The sequence below is a fragment of the Lynx canadensis genome, chromosome A1 (genome assembly GCF_007474595.2).
Source record: "Lynx canadensis isolate LIC74 chromosome A1, mLynCan4.pri.v2, whole genome shotgun sequence".
NCBI classification, from domain to species: Eukaryota; Metazoa; Chordata; class Mammalia; order Carnivora; family Felidae; genus Lynx; species Lynx canadensis.
In genome coordinates, this window is record NC_044303.2 from 174,556,715 (window position 1) to 174,576,518 (window position 19,804).

Sequence of the window (19,804 nt, forward strand, 5' to 3'; positions counted from 1 at the left end):
GCTATACTACAAAGCTGTAATCATCAAGACAGTATGGTACTGGCACAAGAACAGACACTCAGATCAATGGAACAGAATAGAGAATCCAGAAATGGACCCACAAATGTTTGGCCAACTAATCTTTGACAAAGCAGGAAAGAATATCCAATGGAATAAGGACAGTCTCTTCAGCAAGTGGTGCTGGGAAAACTGGACAGCGACATACAGAGAGATGAACCTGGACCACTTTCTTACACCATACACAAAAATATGAACTCAAAATGGATGAAAGACCTAAATGTAAGACAGGAAGCCATCAAAATCCTCAAGGAGAAAGCAGGCAAAAACTGCTTTGACTTTGGCCACAGCAACTTCTTACTCAACACATCTCCAGAGGCAAGGGAAACAAAAGCAAAAATGAACTATTGGGACCTCATCAAAATAAAAAGCTTCTGCACAGCAAAGGAAACAATCAGCAAAGCTAAAAGGCAACTGACAGAATGGGAGAAGATATTTGCCAGTATCCAAAACCTATAAAGAACTTCTCAACCTCAACACCCCAAAAACAAATAATCCAGTGAAGAAATGGGCAAAAGACACGAAGACACTTCTCCAAAGAAGACATCAGATGGCCAAATGACAAATGAAAAAAATGCTCAACATCACTCATTAGGGAAATACAAATCAAAACCACCATGAGATACCACCTCACACCTGTCAGAATGTCTAACATTAACAACTCAGGCAACAGATATTGGTGAGGATGCGGCCACTACTGGTGGCACTGCTGGTGGGAATGCAAACTGGTGCAGCCACTCTGGAAAACAGTATAGAGGTTCCTCAGAAAACTAAAAATAGAACTACCCTATGACCCAGCAAATGCACTACTGGTTATTAATCCACTGGGATACAGGTATGCTGTTTCGAAGGGCACATGCACCCTGAAGTTTATAGCAGCACTATCAACAGCAGCCAAAGTATGGAAAGAGCCCAAATGTCCATCGACGGATGAATGGATAAAGAAGACGTGTGTGTGTGTGTGTGTGTGTGTGTGTGTGTGTATACACACACACATACATACAATGGAGTATTACTCAGCAATCAAAAAGAATGAAATCTTACTACTTGCAACTACGTGCATGGAACTAGAGGGTATTATGCTAAGTGAAATTAGTCAGAGAAAGCCAAATATAACATGACTTCACTCAGATGAGGACTTTAAGAGACAAACAGATGAACATAAAGGAAGGGAAGCAAAAATAAGGGAGGTAAACAAAAAAATGAGACTCTTAAACATGAAGAACAAACAGCAGTTTGTCAAAGGGGTTGTGGGAGGGGGGATGGGCTAAATGGGTAAGGGGCATTAAGGAATCTACTCCTGAAATCATTGTTGTACTATAAAATAACTAACTTGAATGTAAACTTAAAAAAATAAATTAAATACAAATTAAAAAAAATAATATTTTGCAGGGTTAGTTTATTGATAATAAACCCTTAGTTTTTGTTTGTCTGGGAAACTATCTCTCCTATCCTGAATGATAGCCTTTCTGGATAGAGAATTCTTGGCTGCACATTTCTCCCATTCAGCACTTTGAATATTATCATGCCACATGTTTCTGACTTTGAAAGTTTCTGCTGCAAAATCCCCTGCTAGCCTTATGGGTTTTCCCTTCTTAGTTACTGTCATCTTTGGTCTTGCTTTAAAATGTTTCTTTATCACTATATTTTGCCAATTTAATTGCAATATGTCTTCGTGTGGATTTGTTTTGGCTGATTCTGATGGAAGTTCCCTGTGCCTCCCGGATGTGGTTATCTATTTCCTTTCTCAGATTAGGGAAGTTTTCAGCTATTTCTTCAAATAAATTTTTTGTTTCTCTCTCTTCTTCTGGGACTGCTATGATACGAATATTATTATGCTTGATGAAGTCATTGAGTTCCCTAAGTCTGTTCTCATTTTGCATAATTCTTTTTTCTCTCTTTTGTTCAGATCGATTATTTTTCATTACTCTGCCTTTTAGGTCAATAATTCATCCTCTGTTTATTCCAGCCTGTTGGAAGAATCCTTTCTTCAAATGTGTTTCTCATTTCATTTATTGAGTCCTTTATCTCTGCTATGCTATTCCTTATCTGTTTCAAGAGCCTCACATGTCCCTCTCTTTTCTCAAGTCCACTGAGTATCCTCATGGTCACTACTTTAAATTCTCTACCAGGCATGTTACTTATATCAGTTTCGCTTAGATCTCTGCCCATGGCCTTGTCCTGTTCTTTTATTTGGGATAAATTTTTGTTGTCTCATTTTGTCTAAGTCTCTGTGCCTGTTTCTGTGTGTTAGGTAAGTCAGCTATGTCTCTTGCTCTTGAAAGTAACCGCCTTACGTAGAAGATGTCCTCTAGTGCTCTGCTGTTTAGTGTCTCGTTCCCCAGGGCCTGCTGCTTCTGAGAGGGTCTCCAATGTGTACTGCACGTGCTCTGTCTTGTCCTGGCCACTTTATCCTTCAGGCTAGTCATTTGCAAAGACTCTCTTTGCCTATTGTGGGTAGCGTATGGTCCCTGGCCTGAATGTGGTGCGTTTTAACTAGGTGTGTTCTGGTCTGTTTGTGAAATGAGACTGTTGCCACCGTCACCAGAACTGAGGCTCTGCAAAACTCCCAAGTCAGGAGACATGGTGTGAGCAGGGTTTGGGACAGTTTTCTGTGGAAAGGGGCCCCCCATGCAGGGTATGAGGCAAGTGTGACTAGGAGGGGCAATTCTAAAGAGTATGGGGAGTGGGACTTGGTGTAAGCAAGTTAGGTAGCATATTTGATGATGTTCTGGATCCCACATGTAGCTCTGTGTTTATGTGAGGGGCAGGGGAGGGAAATGGCACCAGCCAGTTCCTTTGTTTCTGGAGGGGTATCTCCACTGACACTCTCTGGGATATGCTCTGAGATGAGCGAATAACCTCCACAGTGTGTACCCAGACACTCTTGGGATCACTGTTTCCATGCTGTATATCTGTGTGTTGTTTGCCTGCCTTCTCTCCAACAGCAGAGCAATGCCTTCTGGGTTCCATCCCAGCCAAGCCCACTGACCTTTGAAACACCAGGCTTTAAGCCCCACTGGTTGCAGGAACTTATGAAGGCCTCTTTTACTTTCCAAGCTAATTGCTGGCTACGGGGATTTGTTTTCCCTGTGTGCTCCCCTGTGTGCTAGTCTGTCTCTTACCCTTCTCCGTGACCATGGCTCCCTCCTCAAGATAGAAGCCACTATCTGTTTCTGTCCCAAACCACATCTTTGCACTTCCTATTTTCTTCATTGTGGCCTTTTTTCTACCTTTAGTTGTGAGTTTGTTATGCCAGTCTTCAGGTCAATTTCTGAGGTATTTAGGATGATTTGATAGTTATCTAGTTGTATTCATGGGATGAAGTGAGCCTAAAGTCCTCCTACTCTGCTGCCATGTTTCCCACCCCACATTAATTGATTTTTGAATGAACAGCCTTGCATACTTAGGATATATTCCTCTTGATCATGGTATATAATTCTTTTTAGACACTGTTGGCTTCAGCTTGCTAATACTTTGTTGAGTTTTTCTGCATATGTTCAGTGAGAGATATTAATCTGTTTTTCTTTTCTTATAATGTCTTTGTCTGGTTTTAGGGTGTTAGGGTAATGCTGGCCTTATAGAGTTAGACTGTGTCTTCTCTGCTTCCATATCTTCTATAGAGAATTGGTATAATTTTTTCCTTAAACGTTTAGTAGAATATGCCAGTGAACCCAACTGGGCTTGGTACTTTCTGGTTTAGAAGGTTATTAATCATTGATTCAATTTCCTTATTAGATATAGGTCTATTCAGACTGTTCATATAACTTCTGTAACAAAAAATTTAAAATTTAAAAAATGTTTGTTCTCCCCCAAATTAACCTATAAATTCAATAAATACCAAGCAAAATTCCAATGGCATTTTTAAAAGAAATGGAGATGATTCGAAAGTTCATCTGAATCAGAAAAGGCTCAAGAGTAACATAAAAAAACAAAAACAAAAATGAAAAACTATAAGGGAAAGCAAAAGATAAGTGAAGAGGTGAAAAGGGTTCCTGGATCCAATTCCAGTGTGTTCTGTGGAGACTTCCCCACACCAACAAGCAATTCTCTCACGTCTGAGAATTCAACTCAACTCTGACATGATCTACCTGGAGATAGAATCATATTCCGTAGGTAACAGGCTCAGTTAGACAAACTTCCAAACCCTCTCCAGGTGTGCCACTCTCCTAGCACTTTTTTTAAAGTTTATTTATTTTGAGAGAGAGACAGAGACAGAGAGAGAGAGAGCGAGCCAGCACAGAGCCTGCTGTGGGGCTTAAACTCACAACTGTGAGATCATGACCGAGCTGAAATCAAGAGTCAGATGCCAACTGACTGAGCCACCCAGGCGCCGTTCTCCTAGCACCTCTATGTGTTCACCAACCCAGAAGCTCTCCAGACGTCCTTTGGGTTCTTATAAAGGCTTCATTATATAGTCAGAATTGATTGAATCATTGGTCACTGGTGATTGAAGTCAATCTCTAGACCCTCTCCACTCTCTGGAGGTCTGGGGATGGGACTGAAAATTCCAATCCTCTAATCATCTGGCTTCACTGGTAACCAGCTCCCTTATTTAGGTGTTTTCCAAAAGTCACCTCACTACCATAACAAAGAACACCTTTAACTTCTCATCACTTAAGGAGTTCCAAGGGTTTTGAGAGCTGTGAGCAAAGAACCATGGATAAAGACTACATATATGTGAGAAATATATATTTTGTCATCTGAATGATCAAAAAATATGTATATATATTTAAAAATTTTTTTAATTTAAATTTTTAAAAATTTAAATCCAAGTTAGTTAACATATAGTGTAGGGTACCTGGGTGGCTCAGTCTGGTAAGTATCTGACTTCAGCTTAGGTCACGATCTCAGTTTGTGTGTTTGAGACCCATGTTGGGCTCTGTGCCGACAGCTCAGAGCCTGGAGCCTCCTTCAGATTCTGTGTCTCCCTCTCTCTCTGCCCCTCCCAGTTCATGCTCTGTCTCTCTCTTTCAAAAATAAACATTTAAAAAATTATTTAAAAAACCATATAGTGTAGTAATGGTTTCAGAAGTAGAATATATATGTAGTTCTTATAAATCACAATATCACAGGAGGCTTTGCCCTACTAAATAGCAAGGTAAACTGCAGAGGTGCAGTAATTAAAATATGCAGAAAATAGGTCCAAATTATCTAGAAAATTTATGACACAGGTAGTTTTTCATATATGTGGGTAGATCATTTGATAGTATTAAATAAGCTAACATTTGAGAAGAGTTTTCCCTTTCAGCAAAATTCTAGACAATTGAAACATTAGACTATCAGATTCGGCACAAATCTAAGAAGCTTATAATGACCAGGTTGGCCAGAGTATAAGAAAACGGGTATTCTCATACAGAGTCTGTATTAAGAATATATGTTATAAACTTTTGTAATATGGTGGCTATGTGTCAACGACCTTAGCTGCAAGCAAAAAACAAACAACCCAAAATCTTCCTCTAATTTAACCACAAAAGGAGCTTATAGAGGATAATGGGTAGTTTCTAGAATGTAGACAAGAGCCTGAAAACCAAGCTTGGAATCTACACAACCAAAATCTGGTGCTCCAAACCATGTGGTACAACTGAGTACCCCATTATCACAGGCACTGGACACAAACACCCCAGCTTGTATGGCCAGCAGCACCATGCTATATACCCTGCCACCTGCACCTTTATAATTGCTACATGTCATTGCTGATGCCATCTCACCAAAATGGAGTACAAGGACCCTGCTGCTTCTCAGCATTTCCAATTCAAAGTCTGGAGTAAGTACATCTGACTAGTGTATCTGGGTTCTATGTCCAAGCCCTATGTGCAAAGTCGTCTGGGAATGTGATGTGAGTATCTGGCGTTTCGGCTTTAGTTAGAAACAGATTATATCTCCAAAGGTGGGAGTTCTGTAAACACAGTTCTGGGATTCAGATACTAGGATCCCACAAAGAATGACATATTGTTCTCGACCATGGTATATATTAAAATTATAAACACATATTACTCTTTAACTCCAAAATCCCACTGTAAGGAATTTGTCCTACAAATGTATTCTCATGACCATGAAAGAGAGTTCATCACATCTTCTGTGATAGCAAAATTAAAATCAGTAAGGGCTGGTCCAATAAATTATGGTCTTTTTCAAAATATTAGAATAACATGCAGCTGATAAATACTTACTAAATGAATACTATGTACCAGGAATCATCATGTTATGCACTAGGAATACCACTGTAAGCAAAATGGGCAACAGTTTTGATGAGGTACTAATATTTTTTTTAAATGCCTAAAATATATTTAGTGGTTTAAAAGATTAGTATGACTCCATTGGGAAAAAAGACACTTATGCATTTTTGTGTACACACAGAGAAAACTTCTGGAACAATACACAAAAACTTACTTATCTCAGAGTGGCAATGGACAGGGGTGGGTTTTTTCCTGAGGCCCTGAATTTTTTACCTCTATTTAAAATTTTAAAATACTTTTTATAATTTAAAATGGGGAAATTTTATTTTTCAGGTGGTATGATTACCTTAAAAAAACAGAAAACAAAGAGAACCCACTGGAGAGTCTGGGTTTCCTTCTGGAGTAAGGAAAATGTTCTAAAATTAGATAATGGTGAAGGTCAAACAACTCAGGGAATTTTATGGGTGGGAATCTTCACGTAAGGTATGGAATTATATCTTAATAAAGCTGTTAATGGGGGATGGGGTAAGTGATCTGCAGGCTTACATGAGAGCTGACCTTGATTTAAGATTCAAATTAGTGTGACATCTGATGTTTAAATTCAAAATGTAGGTGAATTCTGCCTTTTATTCTAAGACATAGCCACATTTTTTAGTTTTAAAAGTCTTAGTAGCCTGGAAAAAAAAAATTAGCCTGGGATAGCTGCCATATATATCCCTTGGCTCTCCCATCACATAAAATTATTTTGATGTAACTGCAACAAAACTTAGCAGGAGAAAAGGATTCCTTAGAAAATCAGTAAAAGGAATTGTTTTTCCTAGAATAAATAGTTACTGAGCATCTACTACACTCAAGGCACTAAGCTAGTTGCTGGGGATATGGCTGTGTCCAACAGTGTACTTTTATTTGGAGGAAGGGATTAAGAAAGAGAAGACAATTTTTAAAAATATTTTTAAAGTACATGATAGGGGTTTAAAAAATAATTTTGGGGGTTGCCTGCATGGCTCACTTGGTTAAGTGTCTGAGTCATGGTTTTAGCTGGGGTCATGATCTCACAGTTCATGGGTTTGAGCCCCACATCGGGCTCTGTGATGACAGTGAGGGGCCTGCTTGGGATTCTCTCTCCCTCTCTCTTTCAGCCCCTTTCCTGCTCACTCTCTCTCTCACTCAAAATAAATAAACTTAAAAAAATAATTTTTGGATTAAAAAACTGCAATGGGTCTATTCTTCTAAAACCATACATTAAAAAAAATTTTTTTTAACGTTTATTTATTTTTGAGAGACAGAGACAGAGAACGAGCAAGGGAGGAACAGAAAGAGAAGGAGACACAGAATCTGAAGCAGGCTCCAGGCTCTGAGCTGTCAGTACAGAGTCCAATGTGGGGCTCAAACCCATGAACTGTGAGATCGTGACCTGAGCTGAAGTCAGACGCTTATCCGACTGAACCACCCAGGTGCCCCTAAAACTACATTCAAAAAACAGAATATTTTGCAACTTGCTTTTTTCAACTTACCCATTTATTTCTAGTGCCTCCAGAGGATGTGCCTTCAGAAACCTGGTGAGAGGTTTGCAAGTTCACCCCAGGATTTTCTTTTTTAAAATTTTATTAATTTAATTTTATTTATTATTAAAAATTATTTTAATGTTTATTTACTTTTGAGAGCATGAACACACAAATGGGGGAGGGGCAGAGAGCGAAAGAGTGGGAGACACAGAATTTGAAGTAGGCTCTAGGCTCTGAGCTGTCAGTGCAGAGCCCAAGGAGGTGCTTGAACTCATGAACTGTGAGATCACCACCTGGGCCGAAGTGGGATGCTTAACTAAGACACCCAGATGCCCTCACCCCAGGATTTTCAAGATTGAGACTAATGGTGGTAAACCTGTTCTACTAGTTAGCACCTGGCTGACCCTACCTCAGATTCTTCATCTATCAAATAGAGATAATAACAGTACCAAACTTACGGGGCTGCAGTGAAGATTACATGAGCTAATCCATGCAACGTACTTAATTAACAGGGTGCCTAGCATAAAGGCAAGCTATTCTTAACTATGTGAGGCTCACCATGATTGGCATGCTCAACCCTATGGGGCAACCAGTTACTCAGAATCAAAACACTAGCTCCAGGATAAGAAACGCACAGGATTCAAAGCAAGTTTTATTGATTGCCAAAAAGGAAACCCCATAAAATGAAAGGTAAGCCATGTTTCTAATTAGGAAGACAGTATTATAAAGATGTTATTTCTCTTTCAATTAACTTATAAATCCAACACAGTAGTTTTGAACCAGTGGCAATTTTGCCCTCCAGGAGACACTCGGGAGTGTCTAGAGACACTTTCGGTTGTAACAAGTTGGGGGAAAGGTGAGGTGCTGCTACTGGCTGGCAACTAGTGGGCAGAGACCAAAGATGCTGCTAAACATTCCACAGTGCACAGAACAGCCTCCCACAACAAAGAATTATCTGACCTAAAGGAACCCTAATCAAATGCAATCCTGGACAAAATGATTCTAAAATTCTTTTGGAGGCCTACATGGGCACAATAACCAAGAAATTTCGGGAGAAAAATAAGGAAAGATAATTGCTCTATTAGATACCAAAAAATATGATCAAACCACAAAAACAGTAAAGTTCTGTCATTGAAAATAGACCAATCAATGAAACACAAAAGAAAACCTAGAAACAGACACAAGTGTATAAAATAATTCGGTGTTAAAAATATGTCTCAAATATGTGGAAAAAAGATAATTATTTGAGAAATGATTCCCAGACAATTAACACCATATATTATAAACTCTCATATCTAGAGTGTTCCCCTCCTGTATCTGCAATCAGGGTGCATCTAATAGTTGGTCTCACATTTCATGTGGTAGTTTCTTTTTTCCTGAAAAGCTGTTCTTAAGTTGACAGCAAGTCTTACATAGGGCAATACGGTATATGGAAAATGGCAGGTACATTTCATGCCATATAAAACATTTTAGGTGAATTAAAGATCTAAATGTAAGAATGAGATGGTAAAAGAATAATAATAAGGAAATAAAAGGAAAGTAATCTCAGGACAGGAAAGATCTCTCTAAACATAAAACAAAGAAAAAAACCATAAAGATAAAAGATGCACAGATACATACATAAAAGTGTAAAACTTCATTAAGTAAAACACCACAAAGTACAGATTTCTAAATTTAGTATCATCCCCATTTTAAAAGTAGAAATTATTTGGAGGTTGACAAAACGATTTTAAAGTGATCTGACAGAATAAACATGCAAAACTAGTCAAAAAAATTCTAAAAAGAGCAATGAAGTGTTTCCTCTGCTTATTGTTAAAATTTTTAATGCTTATTTATTTTAGAGAGACAGAGACAGAGTGTGCACAGGGAAGGGACACAGAATCTGAAGCAGGCTCCAGGCCCTGAGCTGTCAGTACAAAGCCTGATGTGGGGCTTGGGGAGCCTGGGTGGCTCGGTCAGTTAAGCATCCGACTTCGGCTCAGGTCATGATCTCACAGTCATGATCTCACGGGTCGAGCCCCGCATCGGGGTCTCTGCTGACCGCTCAGAGCCTGGAGCCTGTTTCGGATTCTGTGTCTCCCTCTCTCTCTGCCCCTCCCCTGTTCATGCTCTGCCTCTCTCTGTGTCAAAAATAAATAAACGTTAAAAAAAAAATTAAAAAAAAAAACAAAGCCTGATGTGGGGCTCGAACACAGGGGCTCAAATTCAGGAGCCGTGAGACCACGACCTGCACTGAAGTCCAACGCTTAACCGACTGAGCCACCCAGGTGCCCCTCCTCTGCTTATTATTAAAATAGCATGTACCAAGGCGAGAAAAGAAAGTCCACAAATAGACACAAAAATATATAAAAGTTTACCATTTGATAAAGGTAATATTTCAAACCACAGGGTAGAAAGGATAGATAATTCAATAAATGTTAGGACAACTAGCTAACCATCCTGAAAGAAAAAGATGACTATATTATCCCTTTTTTGAAATTAATTCCAGGTGGATTAATAAATTAAATGTAAAAAATATTTTTATAATCTTAAGAGGAAAGGCTTCCTAAGGAAAAGAGTGATAGAACTGGCTACACAAGAATTTAAAACTTTTGTAAAGAACCAAAAGAAATAAAAAATTGGGGGGGGGGGAAGTAATGTGTATAACACAGGGGGCTGTATTAGTTTCCTAGCACAAATTACTGCAAAATAGCTTAAAACAACAGGCATCTATCATCTCACAGTTCTGGAGGCTTAAAAGTCAAAACCAATCTGCAGTGCCACGCTCTCTCGAAGCCTGTAGAAGAGAATCTGTTCCATGCCTTTCTCTTAGTTTCTGGTGTCACCAGCAATCCTTGGTATTCCTTGATTTGCAGCTTCAACTCCCATCTTTGTTTCTATTGTCACATGGTGTTCTTCCTCTATCCTCATGTCTTCTTATAAGGACACCAGTCATGGGGCGCCTGGGTGGCGCAGTCGGTTAAGCGTCCGACTTCAGCCAGGTCACGATCTCGAGGTCCGGGAGTTCGAGCCCCGCGTCAGGCTCTGGGTTGATGGCTCAGAGCCTGGAGCCTGTTTCCGATTCTGTGTCTCCCTCTCTCTCTGCCCCTCCCCCGTTCATGCTCTGTCTCTCTCTGTCCCAAAAATAAATAAACCTTGAAAAGGACACCAGTCATATTAGATTAGTAAGGGCCCACCCTACTCTGTATGACCTCATCTTCAATTACTATATCTGCAATGGCCCTATTTCCCAATAAGGTCACATTTTGTAGTGGTGGTTAGGCCTTTGACATATCTTTTTGAAGGACCCAATTCAACCCATAACAAGTCTTTAGTATGTAAGGAAAATTTACAAATAACACCCCAATAGGAGAAGAACAGGTAATCTTCATGCACACATGCACACAATCTCTCTCTATATATATACCCAATATACCAATAAACATGTTCAAGGTGTCCAGCTCTACTACGTGCTGAGCACACTCTCTGATCTCCAACCTCACTAGCTGCTCCTCCTCCCCTTACCTTCATTTGAGGTAGACGCTGTGTGTGCCCTAGGGCTACGTCCAGGATGCTCTTCTTGTTGAGTCTTAGCCTAGATGATCTCATCCAGGTCAAGGACTTTACTACGACCTATGTGTCAATGACATCAAATTTGTGTCCCTAGTCAGACCTTCTCCCCTGGCCTCCAAACTCAGTACAAACAACATACCTTGTATCTCCAGCTGGCTATTCTATAAGCATCTTTTAACACCTTCAAAACAGAACTCTTGAATCTTTCCTCCAATCCTGTTCTTCAAGTCTCCATTTCAATGAATGACACCAACATACATCTAGTTGCTCTGGCCAAAACCAGAGCTTCATTCTTGATTCCTCCTTTTCTTTTCATTGTCCACATCCAAGTTATCAAGACTTGTTGATTCTACTTCCTCACTATCTTCCAATGTCCCAAATCCTCCCAGTATCCCAGGCTATTCCAAGCTACAATTATTTTTGGTTTAGACTACTGCAGCAACCTCTTAAACTGGTCTCCCTGATTCCGCTATGGTCTCCTTTCAGGAAGGTGACTATACTCCTGGTTTGTTTGGGACAGTTCTAGTTTTCACCTGTTGTTTGACATCCCCTCCAGTTAGCACCCCCTTTCATTTGCAAAAGGATTCCCACTTGGATGATAAATTACACGGTCACCTTACTGTAAAGTATTATCTTCTCACAGTAGCTAAAACTACTTTTTAAATCTTTTCCTTTTTTTTTTTAATGTTTATTTTTGAGAGAAAGAGTAGACACAGCGTGAGCAGGGGAGAAGCAGAGAGAGGGTGAAACACAGAATCTGAAGCATGCTCCAGGCTCTGAGCTGTCAGCACAGAGCCTGACACGGGGCTCGAACCCACGAACCGTGAGATCGTGACCTGAGCCAAAGTTGGACACTTAACTGACTGAGCCACCCAGGCACCCCTAAAACCATCTTTTAAAAATGCAAATGAGATCATGTCATTCCCCTGCCTAAAACCCTTCAAAGATTTCTTATTACATAAGGATAAAATTGGAACTCCTTATTGTGGTCTACAAGACCCTATATGACCTAGCCCACTACTTCTCATCTCTTCAGACTGCGTCTTCCATTAATTACCTTCCAGCCCCGCTGGCCTTTCAATTCCTCCAATTAGTCATACCATTTCCACTTCCAAGTCTTTGTTTTTGCCACACCCATTGCTGCTACCTTAGATCTTCTCATAACAAATCTATTCTGTCATTTTTTTCTCAGATCAAATATTAACTCTTCAGAGAGAGACCTTCTTTGAAAATACAATTTAATGTTCCCAACACCACCTGTTACTATTACATTGTTCACTTATTTGCTGGTTGTTTATTGCTTATGTTTCCCCAACAGAATATCAGCTCATTGTTAACTTGTTTGCTTCTGGTCCCCAGGGTAAGAGCATGTGCTCAATAAGTATTTATTGAAAGAATGAATCACAACCAAAGAAAAAAATTAAAACCATGACAGCTCATAGAATTTGGCTACCAAATCAACAAATATTTAAATGAACAAAAATGCCTATTTTTATTTCTAACACTCTGTATCATCTGACATTACATTTATGTGACTGTTTATTGTTTGTTTCCCCTTGACTAAAATAGAACTTCCACAAGGGCAGGGACTTGTTCACAGCTGTATTGTTAGCACCTACAAGTGCCTTGCATATAGTAAGTGTTCAGTAAATGTTTACCAAATAAATTGACAATATCTAGGAGTGACTGGGTAGTGGAGAAAAGGGTATGGTGAGAATATAATTGGTGCACAATTTCTGTAGGAAATTTGGCAATATATATCAAAAGCTCTCAAAGGGGGCATACCTTTTGACTTCATACTCTCACTTCTAAGAGGAACTCATCCCAAAGAAGCAAATAAACAAGGGTACAAAGATTATTTGTGAGGGACTTTACACTGGGTTGTTTATGACAGAGAAAATTTGTAAATGTCAGCATGATATCCATTAATAGGAGATCATAAATAGAATTACAAATCTATACAATGAAACACATAAAATATTGGAGAGACATGTATTGATTTGGGCAAGAGACAAAAAGTGTATTAAGAGAAAAGGTGGGGCACCTGGGTGGCTCAGGCAATTAAGCATCTGACTCTGGATTTTGGCTCAGGTTTTATCTCATGGTTTGTGAACTCAAGCCTTGTGTTGCCTGGGATTCTCTCTCTTAAATAATCAATAAATAAACATTTAAAAAGAGAGAGAAGGGGCGCCTGGGTGGCGCAGTCGGTTAAGCGTCCGACTTCAGCCAGGTCACGATCTCGCGGTCCGTGAGTTCGAGCCCCGCGTCGGGCTCTGGGCTGATGGCTCAGAGCCTGGAGCCTGTTTCCGATTCTGTGTCTCCCTCTCTCTCTGCCCCTCCCCCGTTCATGCTCTGTCTCTCTCTGTCGCAAAAATAAATAAACGTTGAAAAAAAAATTAAAAAAAAATAAAAAAAAATAAAAAGAGAGAGAAAAAGGCAAGCTAAAAAAGCCCCACATGTATAGTGGAATTTCATTTTCGCAAAAACATACATGGGGAAGACACGAGGGGCTGTATGAATGCACACTGGCATTTACAGATAAAAGTTTAGATGGACATACTTCAAAATATCAACACTGGTTATCTCTGGATGGTGAGATTAAGGACAGTTTTAATTTTCTTCTACGTACATTTCTAAAGTTTTTGTAATTAGGTCAACATTCTGCTTTTGTAAGTGGCAAACAGAAAGTAGTAAGTATTATGGAAAACACAGACCCGCTTCATAAACTTAGTGAAGACTAAAGCCCAGGTTAAGAACCAGGAGTTCAGAAATGTCAACTTCAGTATTGGAAATAGTTTGCTGATTTCCCGAATTCAAGCAAGTTGTTTCCCCTCAATCAATATTTGTAAAAAAAAAAAAAAAAAAAAAAAAAAAGAAAGAAAAAATAAATAAAACTTGTTTCTTTTATTTCATCGCCTGCCACGCTTGAGGTCAGGCCTGGTTGAGAAAAAATACAAAGTGTAGCAAAAGCGATCATCTATGCTAGGCATTTTCCTTGTGTTGCCTTATTAAAACCCCCCTTATGATCCTGTCAGATAGGTATCAATGTTCTCAAGCACAAAAGCTGAGAGAGGTGACAGAATTTGCCAAAACTCTCACTGCTGCTATGCGCAGTAGGGGTGGGGGTTCCTGATTTGAAGAGAGGTCTCTCTGACCTCAGGGCCTTCAGGCGAAAGCTAGACAAAAGCGTTTTAGGCTTTAACCTTGCAAGTCTCTTAACGCATCTGATCTCTGGCATGGTTATCCTACTGCCCTATTTAATTCGCAACAACCATAAAAAGAGACCAAGCCTGGAGTTTTAAAGGAAAACTAGAGTAAATATATGGAGAGGCAAGATTTACATTGGGTACTGTTCTCTGGAATGTGCCCTTCATTTCTCTTCAACTCAGAAGGCTCAGAATGAAAAGGCTTGGTTGGGCGGTCACGGGGGCGGGGAGCAGTTTGAGAGATCACCCACGTTTGTGTGTGAAGGGCCACAAGAGACACCACAGACGAAGGATGACATCTGAGCACTTAAAGAGAGGAGCTGGACGAAGATGAGGGAAGATGGACGACACCTGGAAGGAAAGGGGACTTGAGACCAGGGGCAACGGGAACGAGGAAGAACTGGAAGGAAAGGCAGCTGTGAGTTATCCTGAGGCCACTTCTTCCTTCCACCTTTTTTCTCCCTCTCGTCTTTTCCTTGCTTATCTCGGTCACGATTAGGTCTTCAGCACTCTTTTCTATTTGGGTGATTACCAAATCTCTCCAGTCCTGACTTTTCTCCAGAGTTCAACTCCTCCTGAGGTCCCAACTGAAGGCGGCATCCCTTCCACCTCAAGCCTGCTCCTACTCATGTAGTCGTTCTCACTTATCAAACATCCATTAGAACTGCTCTTTCTCCTCTCTTCCTTCAGCCATTCTTTCACCCAACAAACATTTATTGTGGGTCTACGTCCTTCACACCGCCACGGCACTGGGGCTACCCCATGCACTTACCACGTTGGGTCACTTCTCCTCTGAAATCTTGTCTGTCCATCTCCTCTAAGTTCTTTACTGAGATTTACTGAGAATCCTGCATGCTTGAACCAGGGCGACACGGGACTAGATGTTAACTGGTCTGGCATGCCATTCATTTTGTAGCGACCACTTCGCATTTAGCACTATACCTGGGGCACAGAAGGGGCTGGCAGTGGAGGCGTAGGGACTACAAACTGGCTGGGACCGGAGGAGCAGAAGCTAGGAGATTTGCCTCGAAAGAGTATTTGCATATGAAGAAAGGTGTCTTCCTTGACCTGTAGGTTACAGACCTATACCAGCCAGAGAATTCTTTTATTTCTGGGGTGTGTCCGTGGGAAGCTAGGAAGACGGCTGGAAGTCTGATGTTGAGAGTCTTCTGATAGAAAGCCTGTCCACCTCCCACTCCTGGAGTACTCAACAGTCACTTGTTGAATACATCACCTTCTGTGAGAGAGGCCACGGACATTGTGTTCTCCACTGTATCCCCAGCGCCTAGCACATCTAGCCCACATTAGGGGTTCCGTAAATATCTGTGGAGGATTCTAGAAAGGCAGGGACCATAGATATTTCATTCACCACCTCAGGACGAAGGACAAAGACTAAAGACTAAGGAGCCTGAAGGAAAAAGGGAGCAAGACGTTTCCTTCCCTACTCCTTTAGAGCTGGGTAAATGTTTGCTAAGCGAAATAAATCGCCTTCCTGCACTACTCCAAAATCGGGCCCCTCGCTCGGCTGCCAGGCCCTGGAGCGCGGCCACCATCTGGCTCAGGCTCAGGCCCGCGCTTCCCTCCCTCCCAGCCCGGGCTCCTGTTACCTCCCTGCACACATCTGTACCCACCACAGGCCAAACAATTACACGCTCCCGCGTCCCTGCCTCGAGATCCCCCAGGACCACGTCCCCCCAGCTCCCCGCCCCCACCCGAGCTCCGGGGAAGCCGGCGGCCGGGCCTCACACCGCCGCTTGCAGCCGGCTCCCGCACCCCCAGCCACAGGCGCGCCAGGCCGCCGTCCATGTGCTCGGCCGCCGTTGCCAGCCCCGGCCCGCTGAGGCTGCAGCGCGGAGCCCGGGAGGCCCGGCGGCCGCGGCCCGGGCCCGCCGCGCTCCTCAGAGCGGGAAAGGTCGGCAAGCGGCGAGGCGGGAAGCGGCTGAAGCTGTGAGGCGCCAGGGGGCGGGAGGCGGTGGCGCGGGGGGACCAGCGGGCCGAGCCGGGGGTGCGAAGATGCGCAGCCCGAGCGGGGGCAGCGCTCCGGCCTCGGCGGGGCTGGGCGAGCGGCGGCTCGCTCACTCACCACGGTCCGGCGGGGCAGAGCGCCGGGGGTTCGGGACAGGGCCCGGCGGAGCCTCCGCGCCCTGCCCGAGCGGGCCCCCCCGGAGCTCTCGGAGCCGCTGTCGTCCGAGATCACGATGAAATCCTCCATGGCTGCGGGCCCCGGCCGAGGCGGCGCGCGGGCGGCCGGCGACCCGGACGACGGCGGCGGCGACTTCGGTTCCTGCTGCTGAGGCGGTGGCGGCGGCGACAACCGGAGCCATCACCCCGCCGGCCCCGCCCCTTCCCGCCCCGAGCCCCGCCCCCGCCGGCCGGCTCCGCCCCGCCCCTCCGGAGCCCGCCCCCCCCAGCCGGCGGTGGCGAGCGGCGGGCAGCGGGCGGGTAGGGCTCTGGCCCCGCGGGCGCTGTGCTTGGCGGCGAAACTTATCTTCCCTTCCTGGGGAGGAAAAAAAAGAGAGAGAGAGACAGAGAAAATCAAGTCGCAGCCGGCTTGGGCCGGTGTTGCGGGCGGGCGTGGGAGACGCTCAGGCTGCGAGGGCTTCCCCAGCTGTTTCCAACTGACCCAAGTGTGAAGTGAGGTGTGAACAGGCAGGCCTCTGACTGAGCCCGAGCCCACTGACTGCCCAGGAGAGAGGCCCTTGAGGACCTGGCCTGCAACAGACTGGCTGGAGAGTCCCCCACTGACTGAGGGTAGGTGGCCTTGGCCTGTGGCTGAGGGGGCAGAGACCACCCCCGCTCCCTTGTGCACAGGTGCCAGTACGACTGTGGGATAAATGCCTAGAAGTGGAATTACTGGGTCAGAGGGGATGTTTCTGCTGTTTCGATAAATGATGCCAAATTACTCCTAAATCGTACCAACTGGCAGTTTCACCAACAATCTGGGTCACGCAGGCATTTAAACTATGAGATTCAGAAACTTGGGCAGTTGGTAGCAGAATCAGAAACTTGAAAAAATGTACAAAGAGAAGCCCTGAGATGGCTCCCGCCAGGAAAAATGAGATGTTATGAATGAGCAAAGTTATAAAGATAAAAAGATACACCCGGTAGAGGGAGAAGTGGTAGGTAGGTGGCCGGTTGTAGGGCAGGAACAAGTCAAGATGGGGAGGATCTGTGTTACGATAAATGTTGGGTATTGACAAAATCCTGTTGCTCATGCTCCCGCAACTTGCTAATGTGAGTTGACAGAGCCAATGGGAAAACGTATTTCTCAGAAGAGGGATTGATTTCCAAAGGAATGGTTATCAGATGCTACCTGATAAGCACTGTCTAGAGCAGTGATTCTCAAACTTCAGTGAACATCACAATCACCAAGAAGACGTGTTCAAACACAGATTGTTGGGCCCCACCCTGGAGTTTGTAATTCTGGGGTACGAGGCATGAGGCTCTGAATTTATATTTCTGAAAAGTTTCCGGATACCGTTGATCCTGCAGGTCTGGGCACCATGTGTTGAAAACCACTGGTCTGGTGGGCAGGGAGTCTACTGCGAACGCATTTCAGAAGTTCTGGTTGAATGGCGAAAATCATCCCACTTGTGAGGGGATTCATTAAGTTGTCTTCACCAAATGCCATTAAACATTCGGTTTATTTGACTCCCTGCTTCTTGAAACACTGTCTTCTCTAAGCTTCTGTGACGCTGCACCTCTCTGACCACTTCTTTTCAGTCTTCCTAGATGACTCCTGCTCCTCTACTCACTCCTTGAATCTTATTTTTAATTTTTTTTAACATTTACTTATTATTGACAGACAGAGACAGAACATGAGCATGTGAAGGGCAGAGAGAGGAGGAGACACGGAATCTGAAGCAGGCTCCAGGCTCTGATCTGTTAGCACAGAGCCCAATGTGGGGCTCAAACCCACAAACCGTGAGATCATGACCCGAGCCAAAGTCGGACGCTTCACTGACTGAGCCACCCAGACGCCCCATCCTTGAATCTTGATGTTCCTCAGAGTTCTAACAGAGGCCACCTTCACGCACTCTCCCTACACAGTGTCAACATGGCTGTAAGGGTAACTTTGATGTGGACGGCTCCCACAGGCTTATCTCCAGCCGTGCATGTATATTGAATGAATTAAAACCGAACCCCTGTCCCCTCAAAAAAAGCCTGCTTCTTCTTCTCTGTTCCCTATCTTAGTGAGCGGTGGTACTACCAGCCAGCAATTGCTCAAGTGAGAAATCTGAGCATTATGCTTGATTTCTACCTCTTTCTCACCAACAAGTCCTGTCTCTTTTATCTCCTAAATATTTTTCGTGCCTGTTTGCTTCTTTTGGCCTCTTCTGGGATCATTCTAGGCAAGCTAAGGTCACCTCTGGCCCAGTCTACTTTAGTAGTCACCTATTTAGTCTTCCTGAATCTATTCTTACCCTCTTTCATTCCTTTTTCCACATCCAAAGTGATCTTTAAGAGAGTATGTAATCAAGCCCCCTTTAGTGGCTTCCTAATAACACTGTGTCTTAGTTGCCACCATATTAACAAAATACCATGGCCTGGGTTACTTAAACAATAGAAATTTCTTTTCTTACAGTTCTAGAGGCTGGGAAGTCAAAGATCAAGGTTTCTGGTGAAACCTCTCTGTTTAGGTTGCAGATTTCTTTTTACAGCCTCACATGGTCTTTCCGCAGTGGGTGTATGCTGAGAGAGAGGGAGAGAGGGAGGAAAGGAGGGAGGAAGAAAAGAAGGAGCAAAGGAAAGAGGGAAGGAGGGAGACAAGGAGAGGGAGAGGGGAGAGAGAGGAAGGGAGGCAGAGAAGGAAAAGGAGAGAGAGAGAGAGAGGAGAGAGAGAGATTTCTTCCTCCTATAAGGCCACTAATCCCAGCATGAGGGCCAAATCTACATGTCTAATCTAACCTTAATTACCTTTCAAAGGTCCCATATCCAAATACCATCACATTGGGGGTTAGAGTTTTTTGGGGGGAACACAAATATAGCACTACAAACTTTTAAATGTAAAAAATATATTTTTGTAAATTATATAAATATTATATTTATATATAGTAAACATATGATTTCACCGTAAGTAATTTTTACCCCCCCCCCAAAAAAAAGGAAGGGAAAAAATTTTGAACTCTATGATATGCATGTTACAGTGTTAAGGGACGAAGTGTACTGATGTCTACAAGTTATTTTGAAATGCATCAAAAATAAAATAGATGAATGTGTAGATGGATAAATATGGATAAAGCAAATATAACAAAATGTTAACATTGTCAAATCTACATGATACTTTAACTTTTATGTAAATTTG

The 19,804-nt window shown here is 42.8% G+C and overlaps 1 protein-coding gene across 1 annotated transcript in view; it reads right to left on the reverse strand.

Annotated features, from left to right (window-relative positions):
- Positions 1-16,812, reverse strand: part of SIMC1 (SUMO interacting motifs containing 1) — an 83,469-nt gene extending 66,657 nt beyond the window's left edge. Inside the window, exon 1 of the mRNA XM_030327243.1 lies at positions 16,583-16,812. Within this exon, the coding sequence (XP_030183103.1) occupies positions 16,583-16,711 (129 nt within the window). The 5' untranslated portion in view covers positions 16,712-16,812. The remainder of the gene's footprint in view (positions 1-16,582) is intronic.
- Between the last annotated feature and the right edge of the window lie 2,992 nt (positions 16,813-19,804).